Source organism: Mastigoproctus giganteus, chromosome 2, assembly GCF_048544385.1.
Source record: "Mastigoproctus giganteus isolate SK-2022 chromosome 2, ASM4854438v1, whole genome shotgun sequence".
NCBI lineage: Eukaryota > Metazoa > Arthropoda > Arachnida > Uropygi > Thelyphonidae > Mastigoproctus > Mastigoproctus giganteus.
The window spans coordinates 202,833,909-202,860,864 of NC_143576.1; the positions used below are offsets into that span (position 1 = coordinate 202,833,909).

General features: G+C 37.9%; 1 protein-coding gene across 1 annotated transcript in view; it reads left to right on the plus strand.

Annotated features, from left to right (window-relative positions):
* LOC150089920 (cilia- and flagella-associated protein 45-like) overlaps positions 1–26,956 on the plus strand; it is a 154,820-nt gene that overhangs the window by 45,651 nt on the left and 82,213 nt on the right. The window contains exon 5 of the mRNA XM_090390133.1: positions 7,814–7,984. Coding sequence (XP_090246259.1) covers positions 7,814–7,984 — 171 coding nt within the window. The remainder of the gene's footprint in view (positions 1–7,813; positions 7,985–26,956) is intronic.

Below are 26,956 nucleotides of genomic sequence, written 5' to 3' on the forward strand. Positions count from 1 at the left end.
CTTGCAAGATTTGACCCAATCGTGAAACAACATTTGGATCGGTGCGTAGAATCAGCATCACGTTCCTATTTATCTCATAGAATACAAGATGAACTGATTTCTGCTTTGGCTAAAAAAGTTAGAAAGGAAATAATAAATACAGTTAAGAAAGCTAAATATTTCACAATTTTATTAGATTGCACTCTAGACGTAAGCCATCAAGAACAATTATCTGTTATTTTAAGATATGTTAATGTAGATAAATCTGAAAGTGATGGGAGTATACAAGAACGATTTATTTGTTTTGAAACAGTAAAAGACTCGACAGGAAAAGGGTTATCAGCCAAAATTGAAAGCATATTATAAAAGGAGGAATTAGATTTAGGGAACTGTCAAGGACAGGGGTACGATAACGGAGCTCATATGAGAGGTTTATATAAAGGTGTGCAAGCACTTATCCTGCAAAAGAATTCCAAAGCACAGTATATTCCCTGAGGAAGTCATAATTTGAATTTAGTTCTTGGAGACATTTCAAAATCATCTTCTCTTGCAAATTCATTTTTTGGGACTTTACAAAGCATATATAATATTTTTGCAAGTTCTATGATATGCTGGGATATATTAAAAGAGTGTGTCAAACGTCTTACTCCAAAACCACTGTCAGAAACCAGGTGGGAATGTTGCCTCGAAAGTGTGAAATCTGTGAGATACCAAGTACCACAATTTTCTTTAGCTTTGAAATACCTTTATGAACATACCAGTGACATGAAAACGAAATCCAATGAATCGAAAATAAACTTACTTCATTTGAATTTTTATTAAGTTTGGTCATTTGGTATGACATACTGAATGAAGTAAATATTATGAGCAAGATATTTCAAAATTCAAATATAGATATCGGTACTGTAAATTCACATTTAAAAGGCCTTTTAAAATTTTTTGAACAGTATCGTGAATCGGGATTCAAATATTCTTTAATAACTGCAAAGGAAATAGCTGAACAGTTACAAGTGACATCTGAATTTAAGAATCAAAGAACTGGACGAAAAACAAAGAAATTTTGTTATGAAGGAACCGATAAGCCTATTTCATCAGGCGAAGAATATTTCAGAATTCTATATTTTCTAGTCATAATCGATAGTGCGATTATTTCTTTTAAGAAAAGATTCGAAATTTATCACGAACATGAGACATCATACGGTTTTTTATATAATTCGGATAATATTCAAAAACTGACTGAAAACGATCTTCTTAAATGTTGCAAAGACTTAAATGCGACCTTGCAAGACAATATTGATTGCATCGATTTATTTAATGAAATCAAAATTTGTCGTCGAGTTTTGCCTTCCAGGATCACAATATTACAATATTTACTGAAAAATAATTTATTTGAATTGTATCCAAAATTTGTTACTGTTCTGAAAATTATATTAACCTTACCAATTACCGTCGCATCTGCAGAAAGATCTTTTTCAAGGTTGAAAATAATAAAAAATTACTTTAGATCTAGCATTAGTCAAGTACGATTTACCTCCTTAGCCATTTTATCTATCGAATCCGAAATAGCCAAAAAACTAAATTATGATGATATTATCAACGAATTTGCTATAAAACATGTAAGAAAATGAAACAAAAATCACATATTGTGACCTTATTCGATTAAGTCGCATACCAAATTGTATTTTATAAGTATATGAAGCAATTATTTTTCTTATTTGATTTATTAAAGATTTTTTTGCAATCGAAATGTTAATTTTATTAAAATAATTTAATTATTTATAATTTTCATGTAATCCTTACTAAACCAATTTGTGCAATGTAATAATTATCAAAATGCAATAAATTATTTTGTTGTACGAAATTTGTATCAAGGCCCCGCAAGTCAACTTTGCACCGGGCCCCGCTTTTGTTCGGGCCAGGCCTGTTGGTAGTCATACAGGAAGCACTTCCAGTTGTGGTAGCCATACAGGAGACAATGCCATTCGCTCCACTGTCATCTGTGGGAAACAGTGGTACACAACACTACACATCCTTCCACTCCCCACACACTTTTTAAATCTGTGGCCTTCACAGAGTTCTGTGCTATACAAACAGAGTACACAACATGGAGATGGGGGAAACCCCTGGTGCCATCAGACAACTAACACACTTTGCACTTGTCATCTGTGAGAGACTCTCCGACTTTTTGAACTGACCCCTCTGCCTAAAGCCTGAATACAAGCGACTTTATCCTAATGATACTCAATGCAGTATGTTCAATATTTCTACTTCTCATCTTCATACAGCTATGGAGGTGGACCTGTTTTAGCTTTGGCATCTAATGGCAAGTCAAAACATGATCAAAAGCCTTTGAAATGTCAAGTGCAACTGTTAGGTTTTTCACCAAATTTTTCCATTGAATCTGTCCATAGATAGGTAACATAAGCCAGTATATCACCACTGGATCGACACTGGCATCCATACCGTGGTGATCATTGATTAGATGTTAGGTTTCTGGATAGTTTAGCAGCTGTTGATTAATGGACTTCACTATTACTTTAGAAAATGTAGAAGTAAGTACAATGAAATGGGATGGATTTGTCACCTATTTTTAAAAACTGGTTGGATATGAGCAAATTTCCAAGCAGAAGGGAAAACACCAGTAAAATAAGAAGGTTTAAAAGGTTGAAAGAGAACAGGAGTAAGCTCAGAGCACAGGTTTTGAGAAAAAGGGGAAAATACCATCAGGAACTGGAGCTTTCCTTGCATCAATATTATTCAAAATTCTTCTAACATCCTTTTTGATGGAAGGTCACAGGCGACATTGAATGGGCTTACTGGGAATTGCAGGAGGTGGTTTACAAAGATCATCAATACAAGGGTTAGAAGAAAAGTAAGATGCTAGTAGATTGGCTTTATCTTTAGCTGCAGTGCCAATAGAACTATTGGGTTTTAAAAAAGGTGGGAGTGGAGATGGGCAAAAGTTGCGGCCAGTAGCTTTGGTAAGGAACCAGAATCCTTGAATAGCAGTTGGACAAGAAGTAAGTCTTCTGCTCTTAGCTTGTTTGAAATCTAGTTTGGACTGATTAATAACTGCTTTACAATTGTGAGCTTTGATGTCAGTATAAAATGAATGTGGAGATTTGGAGGTAAGCCAGTTGCAATATGCAACATTCTTATATTAAACAGACTTTGCCATTTATTCGAAACCCAAAGTTTAGGTAAATGAAAAGATTTTAATGTGGAATAAAGGATTTCATCCCTACAAGAATAATTTCACTGACATTATCTGAGCAGACATTGACATCAGGAGATTTAAAACAGAAATCCAACCAATGAAAAAAAAAATAATAATCTCAAAGGTCATTCCATTTTGCATTCTTGTAATGATAAACAACACAAGGATGAGAATGGCCGCAAGAGGAAGGCTCTATTGCCAATGAGACCATCACCAAGTTGTGATCTGAGGTGCCTACTGGTCCACTCACCTAAACTTGTACTTGAAAGTACAAGTTTAGGTGAGTGGACTTGGAAGTGTTGTTTATGAGAAAAAAGGTTGAGTGTTGGCTGTGTGGTTAGGATTGTCTTTTATTCTGGTGGGTAAATTAACAATCTGTGTGAGGTCATTAGTAATTGTAAAAGCCTCAGCATCCCAACCAGCTGGGTCCGTGTGACTAGAAAATGAAAGCCAGCTGGATTGTGAACATTAAAATCGCCAAGGAACATTACCTCACTGTTAGGGAAATTGTACTGGAGATAACCAAGTTTCAAATAAAGGAAGTCAAAGAGTTCTAAGTGATTAGTGAAGTTGGTAGAATGGAATAGAGAGATTTTAAGCCAGAGAAGATCAAAAAGAGGAGCTTGCAAATTACCAATGTCTTTGACAGGGAATATCAGAGCTAACATATGCACAAGTACCAACTTTGAAATGAAAGGAATCTTACAGAGAATAATTAGGACAACTGAGATTAGCAGTGGTTGGCTCAACTGATAACTGGGTTTCTATCAGAAAAAGTAAATGTAAATGAACACCATTGAGATTAGGACTGAGACCATGTATATTTGTGAAATAAACAAGTTACTATTTGGGAGGTTTAGATCATTTTGAAGATAGGTTTGTTCTGTTAGTTTGTCTATTTGCAATGTATTGAGTAGTAAGAAAAGGTGGAGAGCACATGCTGTATGAAGTAATGAAATTTTTGGATGTGGCATACACATGGATAATAATATATCCAGCTCCTTGACATAATGTGGCATTGACAATGCCCCCCCCCATATGCGCTACTCAAACTTTCTCCAGTCCTGGCATGCAAAGTAGAGACAGCAAGATTGTACATTAGCTGATATGGATGCCTTCAAGAGATTTACCAATGGTTGGTGCAAAGTAGAGACAGCAAGCTTATACATCAGCTGATATGGATGCCTTCAAGAGAGTTACCAATAGGTTCTGTACGGTAAAATGGACTGTCTAGTGGCCAGCCTGTAAACACCATTTTAGAGCTCTGCCGTCTAAATGTTGGGAAGATTGGATCTCGCCTTAATGCCCATCATAACCTCAAAAGACATCTTTCATACTGCATGATGGAAAAGGTGGGGGAGGGTTGTTGCTGGAGCTTTGCTCTGGAGACTAAACCTAGGTTTCACCACTTCAAACCTCTAATAAGCTAAGTCATTAGCATTAGCATTAGTAGAGGCATTTGATGCAAGAAAGCAAGCTTATGCAGCATCAGCCAAAAAAAAAAACCCACTTCCACTTCACCCCTCTGTTCGTTCAAAATACCTGTCCAGCTGAGCCTTAAACTTATTTAGGCTATCAACCTCCACGACAAGGGATGGAAGTCTGTTCCACCAACCAACCACCCGCTGGCTAAAGGCAAATTTCCGCACGTCTATCCTACATCTGTCTTTCCTCAATTGAAATTTATGCCCTCTCAGGTGATTATTTTGAGCTAGAGGAAGAATCCCATCAGCATTGAGCATGCTCAAACCATTCAAGGCTTTATACACCTCTATCAGATCACCTCGCTGGTGCCTAGTCTCCAGACTCTGTAATTTGCAAAACTTAAGCCTTTCTTCGTAAGAGCATCCCCTTGTTCCATTCACTAATCTTGTTGCCCTTCTCTGTACTCGTTCCAGCAGCTCTACATCCTTCTTGAAATGAGGCCTCCAGACCTGTATACAGTACTCTAGGTGTGGCCTGACCATTGCCTTATACAAGGGAATAATCACCTCCTTATCCCTGCTGGAAAAATTCCTGTATATCATTGACAATACTCCATGAGCTACTCTTGCAGCCCGTCTGCACTGCTCAGAGAACTTCATATCTGCCTGCATAACCACCCCCAAGTCCCTTTCATTCTCTACCACTGTCAGTGTAGTACGACAGAGTTGATACGTTGCTCTGGGGTTGCTGTTTCCCATGTGTAGTACTTTACATTTGTCAATGTTAAACTTCATTTGCCACCTCTCAGCCCATCTGCTCAACCTTTCCAGATCCTGTTGCAGCAGCATAGTGTTAGTAGTGTCCTTGACAACCCTGCCAACCTTTGTATCGTCTGCAAACTTGGACATTAAGCTTGATATACCATCATCAATATCATTTATAAATACAGAAAACAATAATGGACCCAACACTGAGCCCTGAGGGACTCCACTAATAACATTAGTCCACGATGAGCAGTGTCCATTGATTACCACTCTCTGTCTTCTCCCCCTCAACCACCCCTTTATCCATAGCAGCAATTTGCCTCCAACTTCACACTGCTTCAAATTGGAGCAGTGTGATATTGCCTCCAATGTCATACTGCTCCAATTTGTGTAGCAGTCTTCCATGTACAACAGTATCAAAAGCCTTTCTAAGATCCAAGTATATAATATCAAAGCTATTCCCTGCATCCAGTTCTTTTGTGACTGCATCATAGTATCCAATCAAATTGGTCAGGCAAGACTTCCCCTTAACAAAACCATGCTGTGTCTGAGCTATAACTGAAGTCTTGTCTAAATGATCCTGCAGTGCTTCTTTAACCAGTGCCTCCATTAATTTTCCTGGAACAGAAGGTAAGCTCACAGGTCTGTAATTACTTGTGTCAGCCTTTGATCCTCCTTTGTGAATTGGGGTCACATTTGCACATTTCCAGTCTATGGGTACCTCCCCTGAGTCCAAGGAAGCTCTCATAATTATGGCTAAGGGTTTGCTTACTTCCTTTGCTGACTCCTTTAATATAACTGGATAGATCCCATCCACCCCGGGTGCCTTTCTTGTGTTTATCTTCAACAATTTCTCCTCCACTTTACTCCCAGTTATTTCAAGATTCTGTAGCTTACTGCTAGAGTTGAATACACCTCTGGCATTCCCCTCGCTGAATAACTCCTCATGTGTGAATGTCGATGCAAAATATTCATTTAGTTTGTTAGCTACCTGAGCAGGATCATCAGCAGTTGATCCATCAATATCAAGTGGACCAATCTGATTCATCCCCTTCCTTCTAGAGTTTACATAAGTAAAGAACTCTTTGCTGTTTTTCTTTGCATCCCTTGCCAAGGATTTCTCGTAATCTGCCTTTGCCTGCCTAACCTCCTTTGTAACTTGGTTGCATATCAACTTATATCTATCATAGGCTTCTGTGTCATGTGTTAATTTGTAAGTATCCCATGCATTTTTCTTCTCTGCCATATGCCTCATTAATTCATCTGACATCCATTTTGGCCTAAACCTTGAACAATATTTCTTAGTTGGTATGTAAAGCCTAGTAGCTTCCAAGATAAGTTCTTTGAATGCTTCCCATTTTGAATTTGCTGTTGGTAACATCATCAGTTGGTCCCACTGTATAGAATTTAAATACTGTCTCAGTCCATCGTAGTCGCCTTTACGGAAGCAATAACCCTTCCCTTTATCCCTAATGGTAGTTACCTCTTTGAGTAAATCCCACTTCAGCACACTGTGATCATTGCCACCTAGTGGTTCATTTATCTGCAGATTCTTAATGCATGAAGAATCACTGCTGATAATCAAATCAAGAGTATTACTCCCTCTAGTTGCCTCCCGAACATGCTGATGTAGAAAACAATCATCCAATAAATCCACAAAAGCCCTGCTAGTGTGTGAGTGACCAGCCCCCAAATTCCAGTCAATATCTGGGAAATTAAAATCTCCCATTATAAGACTCTCTGATTTACTGGCCCACTCTATTTCCCTGTACAGTTTCTTATTATACTCATCAGAGTCATTAGGCCTATAGCACACTCCTACTCTCAATTTTGATCTCCCAATGCTTATGTCACACCAAACTGACTCAACACCGCAATGTCGACTGGCTTCACTTCCTAGGTTTTTATGTGTTTCTTAACTAATAGCATAACCCCTCCCCCCTTCCTATCCTGTCTGTCCTTTCTGTAGACGTACTCCCCAAATTCCAGTTCTGCATCCCTTATATCTGTGTGACACCATGTTTCTGATTGCATTGTTTGATGAGAGCCATCTACTACCTAATATTGCCTCATAACACAGATGGGTGCCATTTCTTCGTGCTGTGTACATGCCACATGTCGAACCCTGCTTACATTGTTTCACTACTGAGCGATCACCTCCCAGTATACTAGGTGTCATATTTCAGGACTTGCACATTGGGTTATATCCAAGGTTACTAACAGTGTTCCACCATCATGAATTAAAAAACTAAGAACATATTTGAAATCAGTGCACAAAGTTTAGAAAAGTGTATTTATACCTTTGATGGTAAAAAAGAAAAAAAATTCATTTTATTGGCCAGTGATATGAAAAGGACATAATATTAATCTAGAAAAAACCAACAATTATTATTATTATTTTTAATTATCTTTACATTTCTTACTTAAGAATGAATCTATAGCTCGAAAGGAACGCTTGGAAGAATTGGATCTAATACGAGAAAGAAATAAAAAATTAGATGACCTTGAAGAAGAAGCCAAACAAAAGGCTGAACACCTTCTTGAACGAGCTAATGAATTAAGACAGGAGCAAGAAGATGAAATTAAAAAACTAAATGAGGTTTGTATATGTTATTTTTAAAACTATGAGAATTCTTTATTCCTGAGTATAAAGATATCAGTATGTAGCAGTTAGAATAAAAGAAAAAGATGTAACTTAAATTTAGCAGTTAGAATAAAAGAAAAAGATGTAACTTAAATTCCAACTGCAGTCATTAGAATAGCATCAAAATAATGAGAATATCAAATTCTTTTAATTCTTTGTTCATAAAATAAATATACATAACAGAGAGAAACTCCAGTGAATTTATAAACCGAATATTTGGATTCAAAAATAAACTTTCGATATAATGAATAATGTGTACACAATGAGCACTAGCATTAGTAGAACAATGACCAATGGAAGTTTGTTCCAGCAATCAACCACCCACTGGCTAAAGGCAAATTTCCTCATATCTTATTCTACAGCTGTCTGTCCTCAACTTGAATTTATGCCCCCTCAGGTGTGCAATCTGAGCAAGAGGAAGAATCCCATCAGCTGTGAGCTTGCCCAAACCATTCAAGGCCTTATACACCTCAATCAGATCACCTCGCAGGTGCCTAGTCTCCAGACGCTGCAATTTGCAGAACTTAAATCGTTCTTGGTAAGAGCAACCCTTTGTTCCCCTCACCAGTCTCGTTGCCCTTTTCTGTACTTGTTCCAGTAGCCCTACATACTTCCTAAAATGAGGCCTCCAGACCTGTGTGCAGTACTCAAGGTGTGGCCTGACCATTGACTTATACAAGGGGATAATCACCTCCTTATCCGTGATAGCAAAATTCCTGTATATCATTGACAAGACCATATCAGCTGTTCTGGCAGCCTATCTGCACTGCTCATAAAACTTCATATCTGACTGCACAATTATCCCCCAGTACTTTTTATTCTCCACTAACCTGAGTGTAGTACCCCACATATTTGGTAGGTTACTCTGGGGTTACTGCTTCCCATATGCAGTAACCCCAGACATTTGTCAATGTTAAACTTCAGTTGCCACCTCTCAGCCCATCTGCCCAATTTTCAAGATCCTGTTGCAGTAGCACACTGCCATTACTGTCATTAACAACCCTGCCAACCTTTGTATCATCAACCTAAGCCTGATATACCTTCATCAATATCATTGATAAATACACAAAACAACAGTGGGCCCAACACTGAACCCTGGGGACTCCACTAATAGCATTAGTCCACAAAGAGCAGCATCCATTGATTACCACTCTCTGTCTTCTCTTCTCCCACTCAACCACCTTTTTATCCATTGTAGCATATTACCCTTAATACTATACTGCTCCAATTTGTACAGTAGTCTTCCATGCGCAACAGTATCAAAAACTTTCCTGGAATCCAAGTATATGATATCAAAATTACTTTTTGCATCCAGTTCTTTTGTGACCATATAATAGAATCCAATCAAATTGGTCACACTGGACTTCCCCTTAACAAACCCATGCTGTGTCTGAATTATTACTGCAGTCTTGTCTAGATGATCCTGCAATGTTTCTTTAACTGTGACTCCATTTTTTTCCTGGACAAGAAGTCAAACTAACTGGTCTGTAATTATTCATGTTACCTTTTGATTCCCCTTTGTGAACTTGAAGATACATTTGCACATCTCCAGTCCATGGGGACTTCCCCTGAGTCCAAGGATGTTCACATAATTATGGCTAAGGGTTTGCTTACTTCCTTTGCCGCCTCTAATATAACTGGATGGATTCCATCCACCCCAGGTGCCTTTCTTATGTTTAACTTCAACGATTTCTCCTCCACTTTGCTCTCAGTTATTACAAAATCCTTTAGCTCCTTGTTAGCCCCTCGATGTGGGCACCTGTACGTGGTGAGGGGACCTCCCAGTGACGCTGCTGGACTTCCAGACTAGCATCACTGGGATCCAAAGCCCACAGCCCAGGTTCCAGGCTTACGTCAATGGAATCCGGCGTGTTTGCCGTGCGCTACGACCCGTGGAAATTCGGAAAGGGGGATCCTGGTGGTTGAGGGGCCCAGCTTCAATACACCACTTTGGCCACTGCTTCGACAAGAGGGGTGGTCCTGGAAGGCCCGGCTAGGATCAATCGGCTAGTAGGCTTGCCTGCGAGGGTCAGCCGTGTCAATGTCACGCCCCTACCCTCATGGTCCGAGGGACAGGATTCAGGCTGGCGCTGGTGCAGGTATAGTGTCTGGGTAGCCCTGGCGTCCCACTCCCGAGCGCATTTATTGCATGCTGGGTAGTGGGCGTCCCTTTGGGATCCGTGGTGGGTGGGGAGCCTGGGCACTGAACCAAATAAAATTTCTCTATGAATCCTGATAAACCTATTTCTTCAGGGGCCCCAACCCGGTCCCTATCTGAAACCATAGACAAAGAATCAGATAGCATTATTGCTAAAAAGAGGCAGCGAACCGAATTACCATCAGGGCCTGTCCCAAGGTTTTTAATTATGCATTCTACCAATGAGACACCGATTGGTAAAATGTCGCCCTTTTTTATTCAAAAAGGGTTAGATGGGTTAGCAGGTTCACCCAAATCAGTTAAGAGGCTTCATTCTGGAGACCTTTTAATTGAAACTAAAAATGACAGGCAATCAGAACATCTCCTCCGAGTAACATCAATCGGTGGAATACCCATAACAGTGACACCACACAGAACACTCAATTCATCGAGAGGTGTCATTTCGGAGTGGGACCTTCTCGACGTAACCGACAAGGAAATCTGCTCTGAATTAAAACCCCAGGGAGTTATTGCCGTCAAGAGAATTACTGCACGAAGGGATGGAAAAATTGTTAAAACCAGGAGCGTTATCCTGACTTTTAACTCTCCTAAACCTCCTGACGAGATTAAAGCTGGATACATCAATTGTTCAGTGCGTCCATACGTTCCGAACCCTTTACGGTGTTTTAAATGCCAGAAGTATGGACATTCTCAAATGGTCTGCCGTGGAGTCCTTGCATGCGCTCGATGCGGTGCAAAGGATCACGAGACAACAGCATGTTCAGCCACAAAACCCACCTGTATTAACTGTGAAGGCGAACACCCGGCCTATTCACGAGCATGCCAGAGGTGGAAAGAAGAAAAAGAAATTCAACGGCTGAAGGCAGAGCTAAATATATCATACCAGGAGGCAAGGAAATCAGTCAAACCCCTGAATATCAACAAACCTATCTACGCCCAGAAGGTAGCAGGGAGATGTTCTGTCGGAACTCAGAGACATGACCATTCCTCCAAAGGAGTCTTTCACTCCCATCGCGCGTTATCTCTTAAGTTCTCAAAAACCTGCACAGAAGGACCAATCAGCTGCCACTCCTATATCGGTACCTCCTAATGCTCCACAAGTAACAAAGGTAACTATGAAAGAAAAGAATAAAAAAGGGGAAGTCCCCCCTAGTACCCAAGAAAAGATGGATGTCGAGCAGAAGGAGGTACACGAAGATTCAGTCTTGGAACTCTTTGCGGAGGAAGAAATGGACACGGGACAGCGTCCATCCTTCCCCAAAAAAGATAAACCCAAGACTGATAAAAGTAAGCCCTCAGCAACTCGGAAGCCGCCTGATGGACCCACCAAGCCAAAATAATGGCTAAATTCCTACAATGGAATTGTTGTGGATTCCGGCGAAATATTGATGACATCAAGGCTCTCCTGCAAAAGCACGAGCCAGTTTGCTTTTGCTTGCAGGAGACATATCTTAAGGCAAATGATGATCCCACCATGCACAACATCACAATTTTTCAAAAGGATAGAATTGCGGATGGCTCTGCTTATGGGGGAGTGGCTATCCTTGTGGGTAACCAGACCCCAGTGCAGCCCTTGCTAATTACAACTAGCATAGAAGCTGTTGCAATTCGCCTTACTCTGGGATTTTTATTAACGGTCTGCTCTACCTATTTGCCACCTGGGACTGACATCTCCCAGGAAGACCTTGATGATCTTCTAACACAATTGCCTCCCCCTTTCTTACTTCTAGGGGATTTTAATGGACATAACACCCTGTGGGGTAGTGCTAACATCAGTGGAAGGGGACGAGTCGTAGAGCATATGCTAAATGACAATGACCTTTCCCTTCTAAATACTGGAACAGATACCTTCTTCCACATGCCTACCCATACTTTTTCTGCCATTGATCTCTCTATCTGCTCCCCTTCTCTACTCCCTTCACTCACTTGGGAAGTGGAGGAGAATCCATACGGAAGTGATCACTTCCCTGTGATAACCTCGTTACAAAGTGGGAGACCACGTCTTCCCTTCAGGTTACCACGGTGGAAGATTGATCAGGCTGACTGGACTGCCTTCCAACATCCGGCAAATTTTGATCTTAGCACAGTCAGTCAAGAGCCTATCAATGATGCAGTTACGTACATCACAGAAATTATTGTCCAAGCAGCTGCGAATGCTGTTCCAAAAACATCTGCCTGGTTTCCACCATTTCCCAAACCTTGGTGGAATTCACAATGCACAGCAGCAAAAAAGGCTCAAAACAAAGCGTGGTGGATATTCTGCCGATATCCTACCACGACCAACCTTATAGCCTTTAAACGTGCACGAGCCAAAGCACGATATATCTGCCGTCAGAGTCAAAAGGAATCGTGGATCCGTTTTACATCATCTATTAACCAGTCTACCAACTCTAAGGTAGTCTGGGATAAAATCCGGAAAATGAAGGGAAAATATACATCCCACCCTTCTTCAATCCTAGATTATAATGGATGCGCTATTGCAGATCCAACTGCAATAGCCAATGCTCTTGGGGAAACATTCTCTAACATCTCCGGAACATCTTCGTATTCCCCAGAGTTCCTGGTCCTGAAATATAAAATCGAAAAACAGGCACTTAGCTTTAAATCTAAGAGCATTTATCGCTACAACGGGGATTTCACTATTCAGGAACTGAAAAGAGCCCTCGCTCTTTCCAAAGCAAGTGCCGTTGGACCAGATGGCATCCATTATGAAATGATTAAACATCTTTCACCAAAATCTATGGATTGTCTGCTCCTTCTGTATAACAGAATCTTTACTGAAGGGCAGTTTCCAGACTCTTGGCGAAAGGCAATCGTTCTTGCCTTTCCTAAGCCAGGAAAGGATCCAAAAGTCACCACCAATTATCGTCCTATTGCTCTGACTAGCTGTCTGTGCAAAATCCTGGAGAGAATGGTTAATTCTCGTTTAATATGGTATCTCGAATCAAATGACCTTCTCTCCAACATCCAGTGCGGCTTCCGAAGGAACCAGTCCACTTTGGACCATCTTATTAGATTGGAAGCATCCATCCGGGATGCTTTCCTAAAATGCGAACACTTGGTGTCGGTGTTCTTTGACATGGAAAAAGCATATGACACAACTTGGAGATTTGGCATTTTAAAAGATTTACATAGCCTAGGCCTTAGAGGGCATCTCCCCTTTTTTATTCAAAACTTTTTAGCCAATCGATCGTTCCAAGTTCGTGTGGGATCCTCACTCTCTCGCTCCTTTAGCCAAGAGGAGGGAGTACCACAAGGATCAGTATTAAGTGTCACACTTTTTGCCATCAAAATAAATTCCATCACAGAACAACTTCCTCCAACTGTAAACAGTGCCCTCTATGTTGATGACTTTAGCATTTTTTGTCAGTCGTGCAACATGAGGGTTATTGAACGACAACTGCAGAAAGCCATTGATAGTCTGGATTCCTGGGCACTTGCTAATGGCTTCAGGTTCTCGCTGGAGAAGACAGTTTGCGTACACTTTTGTCGCAAGCGTAATCTTCATCCTGAACCTGAATTAAGGCTCGGACAAAATGCTATTCCAGTAGCAGCGAACACAAAATTCTTGGGACTCATATTCGATAAAAAACTGACCTTTTTGGATCATATTCGTCAACTCCGCACAAAGTGCACAAGAGGCCTTAATATGCTCCGCTCGCTTTCCTCTTTATCTTGGGGTGCAGACCGATGCACCCCAAGATAAAGAACCTTTCATAAGAACCTCCTTTTGATCGGCAAAAGGAGGTTCTTATGAAGAAAGACTTCTAATATGTGGGTTGCAGAGTTCGGAAACTAGACACCTCAGAGGAGTTTTGATTGAGGTGTTTAAGGCTCCGAGAGGCAGTAAAATGGAGGACGAAATTTTCAAGATTATAAATGATGCTAGAACTAGGGGACATAAATTGAAGTTACGGGAGGAAATCTTTTGATTGGACTGAAAGTTTTATTTTAGCCAGTGAGTTATAAATTACTGGAATAAGTTGCCTACATGGGTGGTAGAGGCTGACAGTTTGGGGAAATTCAAAGGTCATCTGGATAGTACCTTCGGGCGAGAGAAGCGCATAGGATGATAGGTTTAATTTCCTTTTCTTTTATTATTATTATTTTTTATATATCATTGTTTTATTCGTTTTTTTTTTTTTTTGCTGGTGCAGCATAAGCCATAGGCTTTCTTGCACCATGTGGCCATTACTAATACCCTTCTACGGCTTTACCGTGCACTTGTGCGATCCAAATTAGATTATGGGTCCCAAGTATATTCTTCAGCCAGAGACAATGCCCTTCGATGGCTGGACCCTGTCCATCATCAGGCTCTACGTATCGCTACTGGAGCATTTCGAACATCTCCTGTCCAGAGTTTATACGTCGAAGCAAACGAACCACCGTTATCGCTTCGACATAAGCAGTTGTCTTTAAAGTACGCTTTAAAACTGAAATCCCTGCCAGACCATCCAACGTGGCCATTCGTTTTTGAGCCACGATGGGAAAATTTGTACAGTACCCGTAAGACTGCCAATCGTCCTTTTGGTATTCGTCTCCAAGAGCTACTCAATGAACTTAATATCAAGGTAGACAAGGTTGCCCAAACACCAAAGCAACCCTTTCCACCCTGGCATGCTCATCTCCCGGCATGTGACTTATCCCTTAGAAATTGGGCAAAGTCGGACACTCCATCATCAGTCTACCTGCAGCTTTATTCAGCACACCGAGCTGAACATTCTGACTTCACGCCAGTTTACACAGACGGTTCGAAGTCGGAGTCATATGTAGGATCTGCTGCTGTCTTTACAGACAGCACTACATCGGAGCAGATTCCCTCTGAATGCAGCATATTTACTGCAGAGCTGCACGCTATTGAGTTAGCTTTGGATCACATCAGTGAATGCCAATACCAACGGTTCATTTTATATTCTGACTCTCTCAGCGTGTTACAGGCTTTAATAACTGTGAGATATAATTCTCATCCAGTTCTGTCTAGCATTCAGCAGAAGATTCACTTTCTCCATGAATGTGAATATGATATCCTCTTCTGCTGGATTCCCAGCCACATTGGGATTATGGGAAACGATTTGGCTGACACCGCAGCCAAATCAGAAATTCTCAATAATAATTGCTGCCTGTCAGTCCCCTATACAGACTACAGGCAAATAATACACGAGAAAATACATTCCCAATGGCAGGATTCGTGGAATAGACAGACTGCGAATAAATTATATCATATAAAGCCTGTAATTGAACCGTGGCAGTCTAGTCTGCGCAGGAATCGTAAGGAGGAAGTTGTTCTTGTCCGGACCTGCATAGGACATAGTCATTTGACACATTCTTTTTTGCTGAGGGCTGATGACCCTCCTATGTGTGAGTCTTTTGGCACAATTTTATCAATTAGACACATTTTAATTGACTGTCCAGATTTTAGCAATATCCGTTTTACCGCTTTTAATCATCTGGCTGAGCCGTATACACTCAGTCAGATTTTATCTGACAATGACAATGTATCTGCTATTTTTAGTTATTTTAAATCAATAAAGGTTTTTACTTGTATTTAATATTTACATGTTATTGTTATTTCTTTATTGATTTATTTTTTCTACATTTTATACCTTTGTTATTTTATATACTGACATGGTGACCTAAGTAAATAGGTCAGTGAAAATTTAAATTTTTTACATATCATCTGAGTTTGGCGCATTATAGCCTCAGTTGCTAATGCGCCAATAAAAAAACCAGACAAACAAACAAACAAAAGCTCCTTGTTAGAGTTTGATAAACTTTTGGCATTCCTCTTCCTCAATAAGTCCTCTTGTGTTAATGTAGAGACAAAATACTCATTCAATTTATCAGCTACCTGAGCAGGATCATCAACGGTCAAACCATCAATATCAAGTGGACCAATCTGATTCATTCCCTTCCTTCTAGAATTACATAAGCAAAGAAGTCTTTGCTATTTTTCTTTGCATCCTTTGCCAAAGATTTCTCTTAATCTGCCTTCACTTGCTTAACTGCCTTTGTCTCTTGATTATAGACTAGCTTATATCTACCATAAGCTTCTGTGTCACCTGATACTTTATATGCATCCCATGCATTGTTCTTCTCTGCCACGAGTCTTATTAATTCATCTGATATCCATTTAGGCTTAAACCTTGAACAGTTGTGAAAAAGCCTGGTAGCTTCAAAGATTAATTCTTTGAATGCTTTCCGTTTAGAATTCGATTTTGATAACATAATCAGTTGGTCCCACTGTATAGAATTTAAAAACTGTCTGAGATTACTGTAGTCACCTTTATGAAAGTAAAAACCCTTCCCTTTACCTCTGGTGGTAGTTACATCTTTAAGTAAATCCTACATCAGTGTGCTATGATCACTGCCACCAAATGGTTCCTCTATCTGCAGATTCTTAATGCATGAATAAGTACTGCTCATAATCAGATCGAGTATTACTCCTCTGGTAGCCTCTCGAACATGCTGCTGTAGAAAACAATCATCCAACAAATTCAAATTTGAAAAATTGACAAAGGTTCACTGCACCTGACTTCTCCTTCATATTTGTATACTTTATCTTGGTGTGTTTGATTGCCAGATTAACCTGTTTACTGTGACACAGTAAACATATTTTCAAGTTCATGTAATTCAGAAAAGAATCAGAATGCATGCAATACAGTCATTTTTTATATTACTGAAAAAATATATATTTGATATTTGTAAAATATGATAATATATTTTTAATATTTTTTACTAAATATAAGAAATATTATTATGTATTTTTTTTTACTATCAATACGTGTAATATAAAATATGTGTATTCTACTAATATCAAATTTATATTATTTCACTAATATCAATAACTACTGTATTGCATGCATTCTAATTCTTTTCTGAATTATATCATCTTGGAAATATTTTAAAACACTTTTTGTCTTTATAAATGTGATAAAAATTGAATTCATTCATTTTACTGGCTATAAATGCAGAAAATTTTCATTATTAAAGAGTCCCATAATCTTTTCATTAGTAAATTAAAAAAAAAAAAATCACCAAGTAACCAGTCAGAACTCTACATCTAATGCTGATCATAGAAAGGTGCTCCTTGCTGCCTCAGTAGTACAGTTCTCGGTGACACTTTGGTACAGTGCCTCCCAAGCCATGGGGTATATTCCACTGGTGTGGGGGGGGGGGATAAAGACATGAAATGAGATGCAGCATGGTAATACATATTTTTATTTACATCAGAACTTGAAATTCGTTTCTTTGGAATTTCTGTGAACAGAAAATCCAGGATGTCCCAGCTCATCAGTGAAACCATTTTCAAACATCCCTGCCCCTGCTTTGAAAATTATATGAACACCATAGTTCATTTAGCAGTGTTCCACTATAATGACCTTTGAAACTAAATGGACTGAGTAAACTAAATGTTGATGACATCTTTACTCTTTCTCAAATGAGACACATAATGGAATATAAATTTGTATTGAAAAAGGATGGTTGCAGGATATATGTGTGAAATACTTTCATCCAGAAAGCAGTTAATTGTTGAAACAAACTTCCATCTATTGTTGTGGAAATGGATGGTTTGAATAAAATTTAGTAAGTATTAGATGCATTATTAGAGGGGATGGGCAGATAATGCTAGTATTACTATTTAAATTACTCAAAAAGGAAACATTGAATCAACACAACATTTTCAGAATATAATATGTTGGACCCTTTGTTGGAGGATTTTAAATATAATTTGATCCCCCAGCCACACATGTTAATATTGTGGTAAAGCTGGAGCAGTAGCAGATGTGATCCTTTTCAAAATTTCAAGAATTTTTTAGAATATTCTTCTTTTGGACTTTTGAACCAAATTTAACCTCAATGAGGTTTTAGGCTCTCGTTTAATAATTAAATGTGCCTAAATGTAATGCAATGCATGTATTGCATAGCTTGTTTTTCTAAGGGACATTAACAACTCAAGGTGAGCTTAGTGAACCATTATTGTTACTGGTAGTTCGTTCTGTGTTGCATATTGTAGTGTTTGTTGTTAAAAGGTTAGGTTATTTAATTATGTATATGTTTTGTTTTTTAAGAGAACTTGTTATTTAAAAGAACATTAGCTTATTTAATTTTTTGAATGATGTAACTGTGCTGTTGTTGTCAATTTGTGTAAGGTGGGGTAGCATGCTATAAGTCAACTTTTACCAGGTTATGGAATGTAAAGATTTTGCATTATCCAATAATATGTAATAAAACAGAATAAAGAAACAAAAATAACAAAAATGCAACAAACTTAAAAATACAGGCAATTTGTTATATTTCATTACAACATGAATAATTTACATGCTATAGTTAATGCTTAGTTACATGCTTAGTTAATGCATGTCAATGCATTAACTAAGTTAATGCATTGACATGCATTAACTTAGTTATTATTAATTTGGAAGAAAATTCTGTTACCATTTGAAAAGAGCTTCTGGAGTGCACTGTTTCAAGCTAAGTCTCTATTAAAAGTCTTTCATTTTTTGATTTCTAAAAGTTAGCAGGTATGATTATCAGCCTAATGCTTTAATGTAAGACTGACTTGTGAAGCTAGAAACTCTTGAGTGAGCTCTCCATTGTTAATTACTAATGAGTTAATAACTTTGCTTGTGGCTAGCAGACTATTAAATGACCTTCTAACAAACTTCCTTATGCTGCAAAAAGATCTAAACTTCTCAAACACTTCCTTGTTCGTTTCACAAATATACGTGTTCTCGGTTTCAATCTGAATGATGTACATTTCCACTTATAGTCTGCATAGCCCCACTGCTCATCTCAGTTGTCCTAATTATTCCCTGTATGATTCCTTTCACTTCAAAGGTGGTTGTTTTTTGGTTTTTATGAGCATTAGCAGGTATGATTAGTAAAGTTAGCAAGTATGATTATCAGCCTAATGCTTTAATGTAAGACTGACTTGTGAAGCTAGAAACTCTTGAGTGAGCCTCCATTGTTAATTACTAATGAGTTAATAACTTTGCTTGTGGCTAGCAGACTATTAAATGACCTTCTAACAAACTGCCTTATGCTGCAAAAATATCTAAACTTCTCAAACACTTCCTTGTTCGTTTCACAAATATACGTGTTCTCGGTTTCAATCTGAATGATGTACATTTCCACTTATAGTCTGCCAAGCCCCACTGCTCATCTCAGTTGTCCTAATTATTCCCTGTATGATTCCTTTCACTTCAAAGCTGGTTGTTTGGTTTTTAGGAGCATTAGCAACTAAGGCCATATTGCTCCGGGGATATGCGGTGGTCATTCCTGACCTTTCCGCATCCTCTGTATTTGGTGGTCACAGGCTCAAACCCCAGTCTAATCAAGAAGCATGTGCTGCGCACTGCTGCTGCTGCTCCTGCCCACCTGGCTACAGAGGTGCTCAAAGCTGGTACTTATGCATATGTCCTCTCTGATTATCCACTGTCAGAGACTTAGTAATTTGGAATCTCCTCTTTTCAATCTTCTCTGGATTAAAATCTCTCTGCTACATTCTCTCAAATTCATCTGTTACCTTTGTTGTTCTCTCAATTCCACTAATCACTCAGAACCTTTTGACTTCCTCTCTTTGAAACTTGACTTTCTCCATTCCAACTTTCCTAACAGTGAGATAATTTTCCCTGATGATTTTAAAGTTCACAACCCCAGCTGGCTTCTGTTGTCTAGTCATGTGGATCCAGCTGATCAAGATGCTGAGGCTTTTGCAATTACTAATGAGCTCATGCAGATTGTTCATTCACCTACCAGAAAAGCAAACAATTCTAACCACACAGCCAACACTCTTGACCTTTTTCTCACAAATAACCCTTCCAAATCAAGGGAGTGGTCCTCTAACCTCAGATCGAAACTTGGTGATGGTCTCTTTTCCAATGGTGCCTTTCTCTCATGGCCACTCTCAACCTCATGTTGTTTGGCATTACAATAATGCAAAATAGAATGATCTGTGTGATTTCTGTTCTTCTTTTCCTTGGTTGGATTACTGTTTTAAATTATCTGATGTAAATGTTTGCTCAGATTGCATCAGTGAAATTATTGTTGCAGTGATGAAATCCTTTATTCTACACTTCCCCTTAAAGTCTCATCCTTTATCCAAACCTTGGTTTTCCAATAAATGTGCTAAGGCTGTTCAAGATAAGAATGTTGCATATCACAATTGACTTCCATCAAAATCCAGGTTCATTTTCTTCCCATACTAATCCTCACAATAACTGTAAAGAAGTTATTAATCAGTCCAAACTAAATTTTGAATAGGCTAAAGGTAGAAAACTTACTTCTTGTCCAAATGGTAGTCAAGCATTCTGGTGTCTTGCTGAAGGTGCTGCCTGCAACCTGCTCCCATCTCTGTTAAAACTTGATTCCTTGATGGTTCCATTTCTTCTAACTCTTGTATTGATGACCTTGATAAATCACATCCTACCATTAAATGCCTCCTGTGATCTTCCATCTAAAAGGATGTTAGAAACATTTTGAACTATCTTGATGCCAAAAAAGCTCCAGCTCTTGACAGTATTTCTCCACCTGTTCCATGTACATGGTCAAGGTGAGTGGTCTTCTAGCAACTCAGATTGTAACTTGGTTATGGTCTCTTCTCCAATGGAGACTTTCTCTCATGGCCACTCTCATCTTCATGTTGTTTGGCATTACAAATATACAAAATATAATGGTCTGTGTAATTTCTGTTCCTCTTTTCTTCCTTGGTTGTATTACTGTTTTAAATCATCTGACATAAATGTTTTCTCAGATTGTGTCAGTGAAATTATTGTTGCAGTGATGAAATCCTTTATTCTACACTTCCCCTTAAAATCTCACCCTTTATCCAAACATTGGTTTTCCAATAAATGTGCTAAGGCTGTTCAGGATAAGATTATTGCAATGTTGCAAATTGGCTTGCATTCAAATCTCCAGGTTCATTTTCTGCCTATACCAAAGGTCGCAACAATTGTAAATATAAACCTGTAGCATTGTTGCTGTTCTGGGTATTGTATCAGGCATCCATGTAAAACTTTTCACTGATTGCAATAAAGATATTAAACCATTCCAAACTAGATTTTGAATAAGCTAAGAGTAGAAAACTTGCTTCTTGTCCAAGTAGTAGATGAGCATTCTGGTCTCTTGCTAAAGCTGTTGGCCGGAACTTTTGCCCATATCTTTTCCCAAATCTCTACCAAAACTGGATGATTCTATTGCCACCTCAGCTAAAGATAAATTTGACATGCTAGCATCTTTTTTCTTTTCTTCTAATTCTTGTATTGATTACCTAATTACTATTTTTTGTATTGGTAAACCATCTCCAACCATTCCCGGTACACTCCATTCATGCTTACTTTAGTGTTCCATCAAAAGGATATCAACAGAGTTTTGAACAGTCTTAATGCCAAATAAGCACTAGGTCTTGATGGTATTTCTCCACTTGTTCTGAAAACCTGTGCTCCTGATCTTACTTCTGTTCTATGTCACCTTTTTACACTTTCTTATTTCACTGGTGTTTCCCTTCTGCTTGGAAATTTTCTCATATCTAGCCAGTTCCTAACAAATCCCTCCTATTCTATCATCCCACTGCACTTACTTCTACCATTTTCTAAAGTAATGGAGAAATCCATTAATTGCCAACCCCTAAACTATCTAGAAACCTTTCATCTGATCAATAATCACCGATATAGATGCAGTGTGGACAGACAATGGAAAAATTTGGTGAAGCTTAAACAGTTGCTCTTGACATTTCAAAGACTTTTGGTCGTGTTTAGCATAAAGGTCTTCTAAATAAGCTTCGTCTTATGGGTTGCCAACTGTTTTTGTATTGGGTATCCAGCTTTTTCTTTGACCACTCACTGCAGGTGATGGTAGATAGCTCTGTCTTCTAACTTCTCCACATGCTGATGTTCCCCAAGGTTCATTTATTTCTCCCACTGTTTTCCTCTTGTATATTATTGACCTTGTACCATTAACTGGAAATTCTGTCCATAGTTTTGCTGATGAAAGCACATTGCATTCCACTGCCCAGTTTGAGTAGCTTTGCCCTGCACAGTTTTTACTTCTTGAATATCCACTACTAATTTCTTAAATGTTGATCTCCATTCGGGCAAAGATTACTCAGTTAATTTGAATTCTTCTAAAACTCAGTCCTGTCTTATATCTTGCTAAAATGATTCTTCTGCCCCTATGCTTATCTTCGCTCATCTATGACACTCAGCTTTTTAGACAAGATACATATCACTCTTAGGGATCACCCTGACTTCTAATCTCTCTCTGAAGCTCATCACAAATATTGCTTCCTCTGCATAAAAAAACTGGGTTTTCTCTTTTGCTCTCAGCATTACTTTTTTTCAAACAGCTACTCACTCTGTACAAATCTCAAATCTGACATACCATGGAATATTGTTTCCACAACTGGGGTGACCCCATGTCTCTGTCTTCTAGACCAGTGGTCTCCAAAGTCAGGTGCTTGCACGCACCCCTAAATGTTTTCATAACCCCTAGGGGTTATGAAAACATTTAGTTTTTCAAAATGTAACTGAAAATAAAAATTATAAATAAATGTTTTTTTAATACTTCAATATGCGGCTTTATTTGATCGATATTCAAGCACATTGTTCTCACTAAAAAAGTGCTGTTGATTTGATTTATACCACTTTGTACTTTAATTTCAGTTTTGTTTTGTTTTGTTTTGTTTTTTTGCATCGAATTAGATTGTGATCTTTTAAAATTATATGTGATTTTAGATATAATGCCTTCCATGTAAATAAAAAAATTATAAATTAAAAAAATATATTAAACTTATATATTTAATTTTTTATTCCGGGATGCATGCTAGTCCTTTTAAGTAAAATAAGAGTGCGTGACCAAAAACGTTTGGAGACCACTGTTCTAGACTCCATTCAAAAGAGGGTAGTTAGGTTAACGACCATCTCGTACAAGGCGCCTCCGTAGCCAGGTGCACATGCTTCTTGATTAGACCAGGGTTCGAGCCCGTCACTACCAAATACAAATGATGCAGAAAGGTCAGGGAATGACCACCGCAAATCCCGGAGCAATATGGCCTTAGTTGCTAATGCTCTTAAAAACCAAACAATAACAACAATCTCGTACAAAGTCTCTCTTTCTCGTAGACATTTTGTTTCTGTTGCATACCATTTCTGTAGATACTTCCATGGGCTCTGTTCTTCTGAATTGTTTTCTATAATTCTCCCCCCTCTCTCTCTCTTTTCCCAACTAGTCCAGACACATGCCACAACCAGTCAACATCCTCTTACCGTTCAGCTTCAAACTCACAAAACCAACTTTCCTTCTTCCTCATTTATTCTTTCAACTTCAGTTTTCTGTAACATCTACCTTCGCATGTCATGTATTTCCTGAAAATTGCAATCTACAGAAATTCAAGTTTGATGTCAACAAGTATATTCTGTCATCTTCTCAACCTTCAGCCCATGCATGTTATTAATTGCTAAAACCTTTCATGTTTAGTGTTTACATAAAAAAAAAAAAACCTAAAGATATCTTAACTGTAAATAGCAGTATTTCTATGTGACTGTGTGTTCACTTCACAGTGGTTACACTACAGACATTTGTGGTTTTTCAGTAAAAACCTCCATCCTATGCAACCAGTAAAGAGTAAAACGGCTAATTGTTCTTTTTTGCTATCATGGTATGATGAGTTAGAAAATATAATTTTAATTTGAGAAGGATATAATTAAATTGATATATGACAATGAGAATGGAAAAACGAATGTTATTTGCCCTGGGTGTTTGCCCATCTCAACAGTTTATGTAATTTGGAAAACAGAAACACAGATTAATATGATATGAATAACAGAGGGTCACCAATTTCTTTGTTTGAATAATCATTTTTAGTTACAGGATTTTTTTCCATTAATTTAATTTTTATATCAGAGTTTACATTTGTTGTGTATAATTTCCTGTTAACTCTTTCATTCTTAGTGTATTATGTTACATGCCAATATATTCACAAACACATATTGGTATTTTATTTTAGTAAATGTATTATGACCTTAGCAATTTCTTCAATAGCTTCCCTGATTAATAGCAAGAAACTTTCAGCTGTCATTTGATAGTAAGTCAGAAGCAGTGCTGAGCTGGAAACAAAAAACACCAGTGAAAATAGAAGTACAGTCGAACTTGGTTATAACGAGCATGGAAATAATGAAATCATGGCTGTAACAAGCAAAAAGTCATAATGATTTTAATTTACACATATTCCCATACAATCGCTCACTGTTATAACAAGCATACCACACAGATACAGCATACAAATTTTGGTAACTATGCAAATAGGATAGATGTGCAGAAGTTTGCCTTTAGCCAGTGGGTGATTGATTGCTGGAACAAACTTCCATCTGTCGTTGTAGAAGTTTATAGCTTAAATAGATTCAAGGCAGAACTTGACAAACATTTGGAGCAAGTGGATGGATGAAATAAGGCGTTTTTTTTTTGGCTGATGCTATATAAGCTTGCTTTCTTGCATCATGTGCCTTTGCTAACATTCATAATTGCTCGGATAGTCGAAAAGCCCCAATTCTTGGAATAGACAAAGTGAAAAGGGCGACTTAACTTTTGTGACCACTCTCATCGGATTAGCGGCCAGTTTATGACCTTGTCCTTTCGGGGACGGGGCTTATACAATAGTGCATTGGCCTATTTACAGATTGTCTTGTATTCGCTGAACCATAAACGGGACTTCTAAGAATTTTGGAAACGGGACTTTTAAAAACTGTATGCAGATCACTTTACTGTCATTTTAAAGTGAAATCAGTTAGAAATGAACCCTTCCATTGGAAATATGTTTATTAACAAAAGAAAGTGTCTCTCAATTCACAAAAAAGTCAAAATTAGAACGCAGTGCAAAAAATGTTGACATGTAAAAATTTTTTTTTGTTGTCTTCAACAGTATTGACATTGTGGTAGAATAAACATGTTTACATATCGGCACTGGAAAAGAACATAACTTGGGGGGAAAATGTAGACAGTGTAAGGTTACTAACATTGATGAAGCAAATTCTTTCGCTTGAGTCTTGAAGACTCAAGCGAAAGAATAATTTGCTAAACAATTTGGATGCAACGATTTTTTATGTAACAACGGTTGGCTGAATTGTTTTAAAAACTGAATACAAACATATTAATACAAATAATATGTAAGTATATACTAATATTATTTCTTTTTAATATTTCTTTTTTTTTTTTTTTTTTTTGAATCTATCTTTTTATCAAGTTATTGAGAATTAAAAAAATTGGAGGTAGATTTAACTCATCATTGATATAGTGAGTAATGGTTATAATGAGGAAATTTTGTTGGTCCCTTGATGCTCGTTATAACCAAATTTTACTGTATTTTTATTTTCTGCAAGTGTACCAATGAACTTAGTAAAGCACTGGAGGAGGCCGTGGGGCTCTGAAATTTTTTTTTTCACTGTACAATCTAAATTAATAAAAGAATCATGAATTATCATTTGGCGATATCAGTGGATCATTAAATTGGATGATTAAATTAAATTAATAAAACTGAGACCACTATTTGACATATTTGGAAGTAGTTAGAAAAATATTTCTCCTGCCAAAGACAATGATTCTTTTGATCTTCATATAAAAAGTCTTTCCAGATTTCCTAAGTTTAATTTTATCCATATACAGTAAAGCGTCAATTATCAGGTGGTAATTTGGAGATGCTAGAGCCCAGATAATTGAAAAACACAGTAAAACAAAATTACATTTTTATTTGTTTAAATAACTAGGGGATTTGGGAATGAGAGAAGCTTCGTGTGGGTGAAGTTTTTGACTCCAGCTGATAGAGAAGTTTTTCTTCAATTTTTGCCATGTTATTGACTTAATTGGCACATTAATTTATTTTCTAGAAGCAGTTTTATATTCCTAGTTGTGATATTTAGTTTATTTTGAATTTAGATAGAGATTTTGTAGGTTATTACTTAATATTGGTAAAACTTGTACCTTTCAAAACTTGCCGCCATTGTTGTAGTATATTAGATCGATACAGAATAGCATAATGTATATCTCGAATGTGATAGCATAAAGTATAACAAAAAACTGGCTAGCATAATACGTAGAACTGTATTAGGAATCTGTTAGCTTAGTATAGTATTGTCAATTAATCAATTAAATTTATAAATCTTGTTAATTTTTATTGTTAATTAATTTGTATTTTAACAGAAATCATGCCCAACACTAGAGCAGCAAATTGAAAAACACAAAGTAGCAGAAGTGTTGTGGATTGGGGGAGAACTGAAGGGGGCAATTCTCCAGTGCATCACAGTCTAAAAAAATGCAGATCTCTCCTGAAGAGGACATGATCTAGCCATGGAGGACGTCTTTGTGTGTGCTAGGTGCAGAGAATGTGAAGAAATTAGGCACCAACTCAGTGTTCTTATTGGCATCTATGAGAGTTTGAAGAGTCGGATATAACGAAAAACTAGATAGCATAATACATAGAACTGTATTATTCCCTTGAAGGAATTAAAATGGAGTGCCCATCAAGCTCTCAACTGCCAAACTCAATACCAGAGCTCACTCTTGTGCACCAGACACCACAGCGGCAATCTTCAAGGCTTGAAAGCACTGATCCCACAGGAGCTAGTTAATGTCGGTGACTCAATTGTCAGGAAAACAGAAAATGTATTGTGCAAAAAAACGATAGATGAAATAGGACCAGGGGCAAAAGTTAATGACGTTGTAGAGAAGATATCATCTTTTAAGGGCACGAAAGGTGATATTATTGTACACGTTGGCACTAA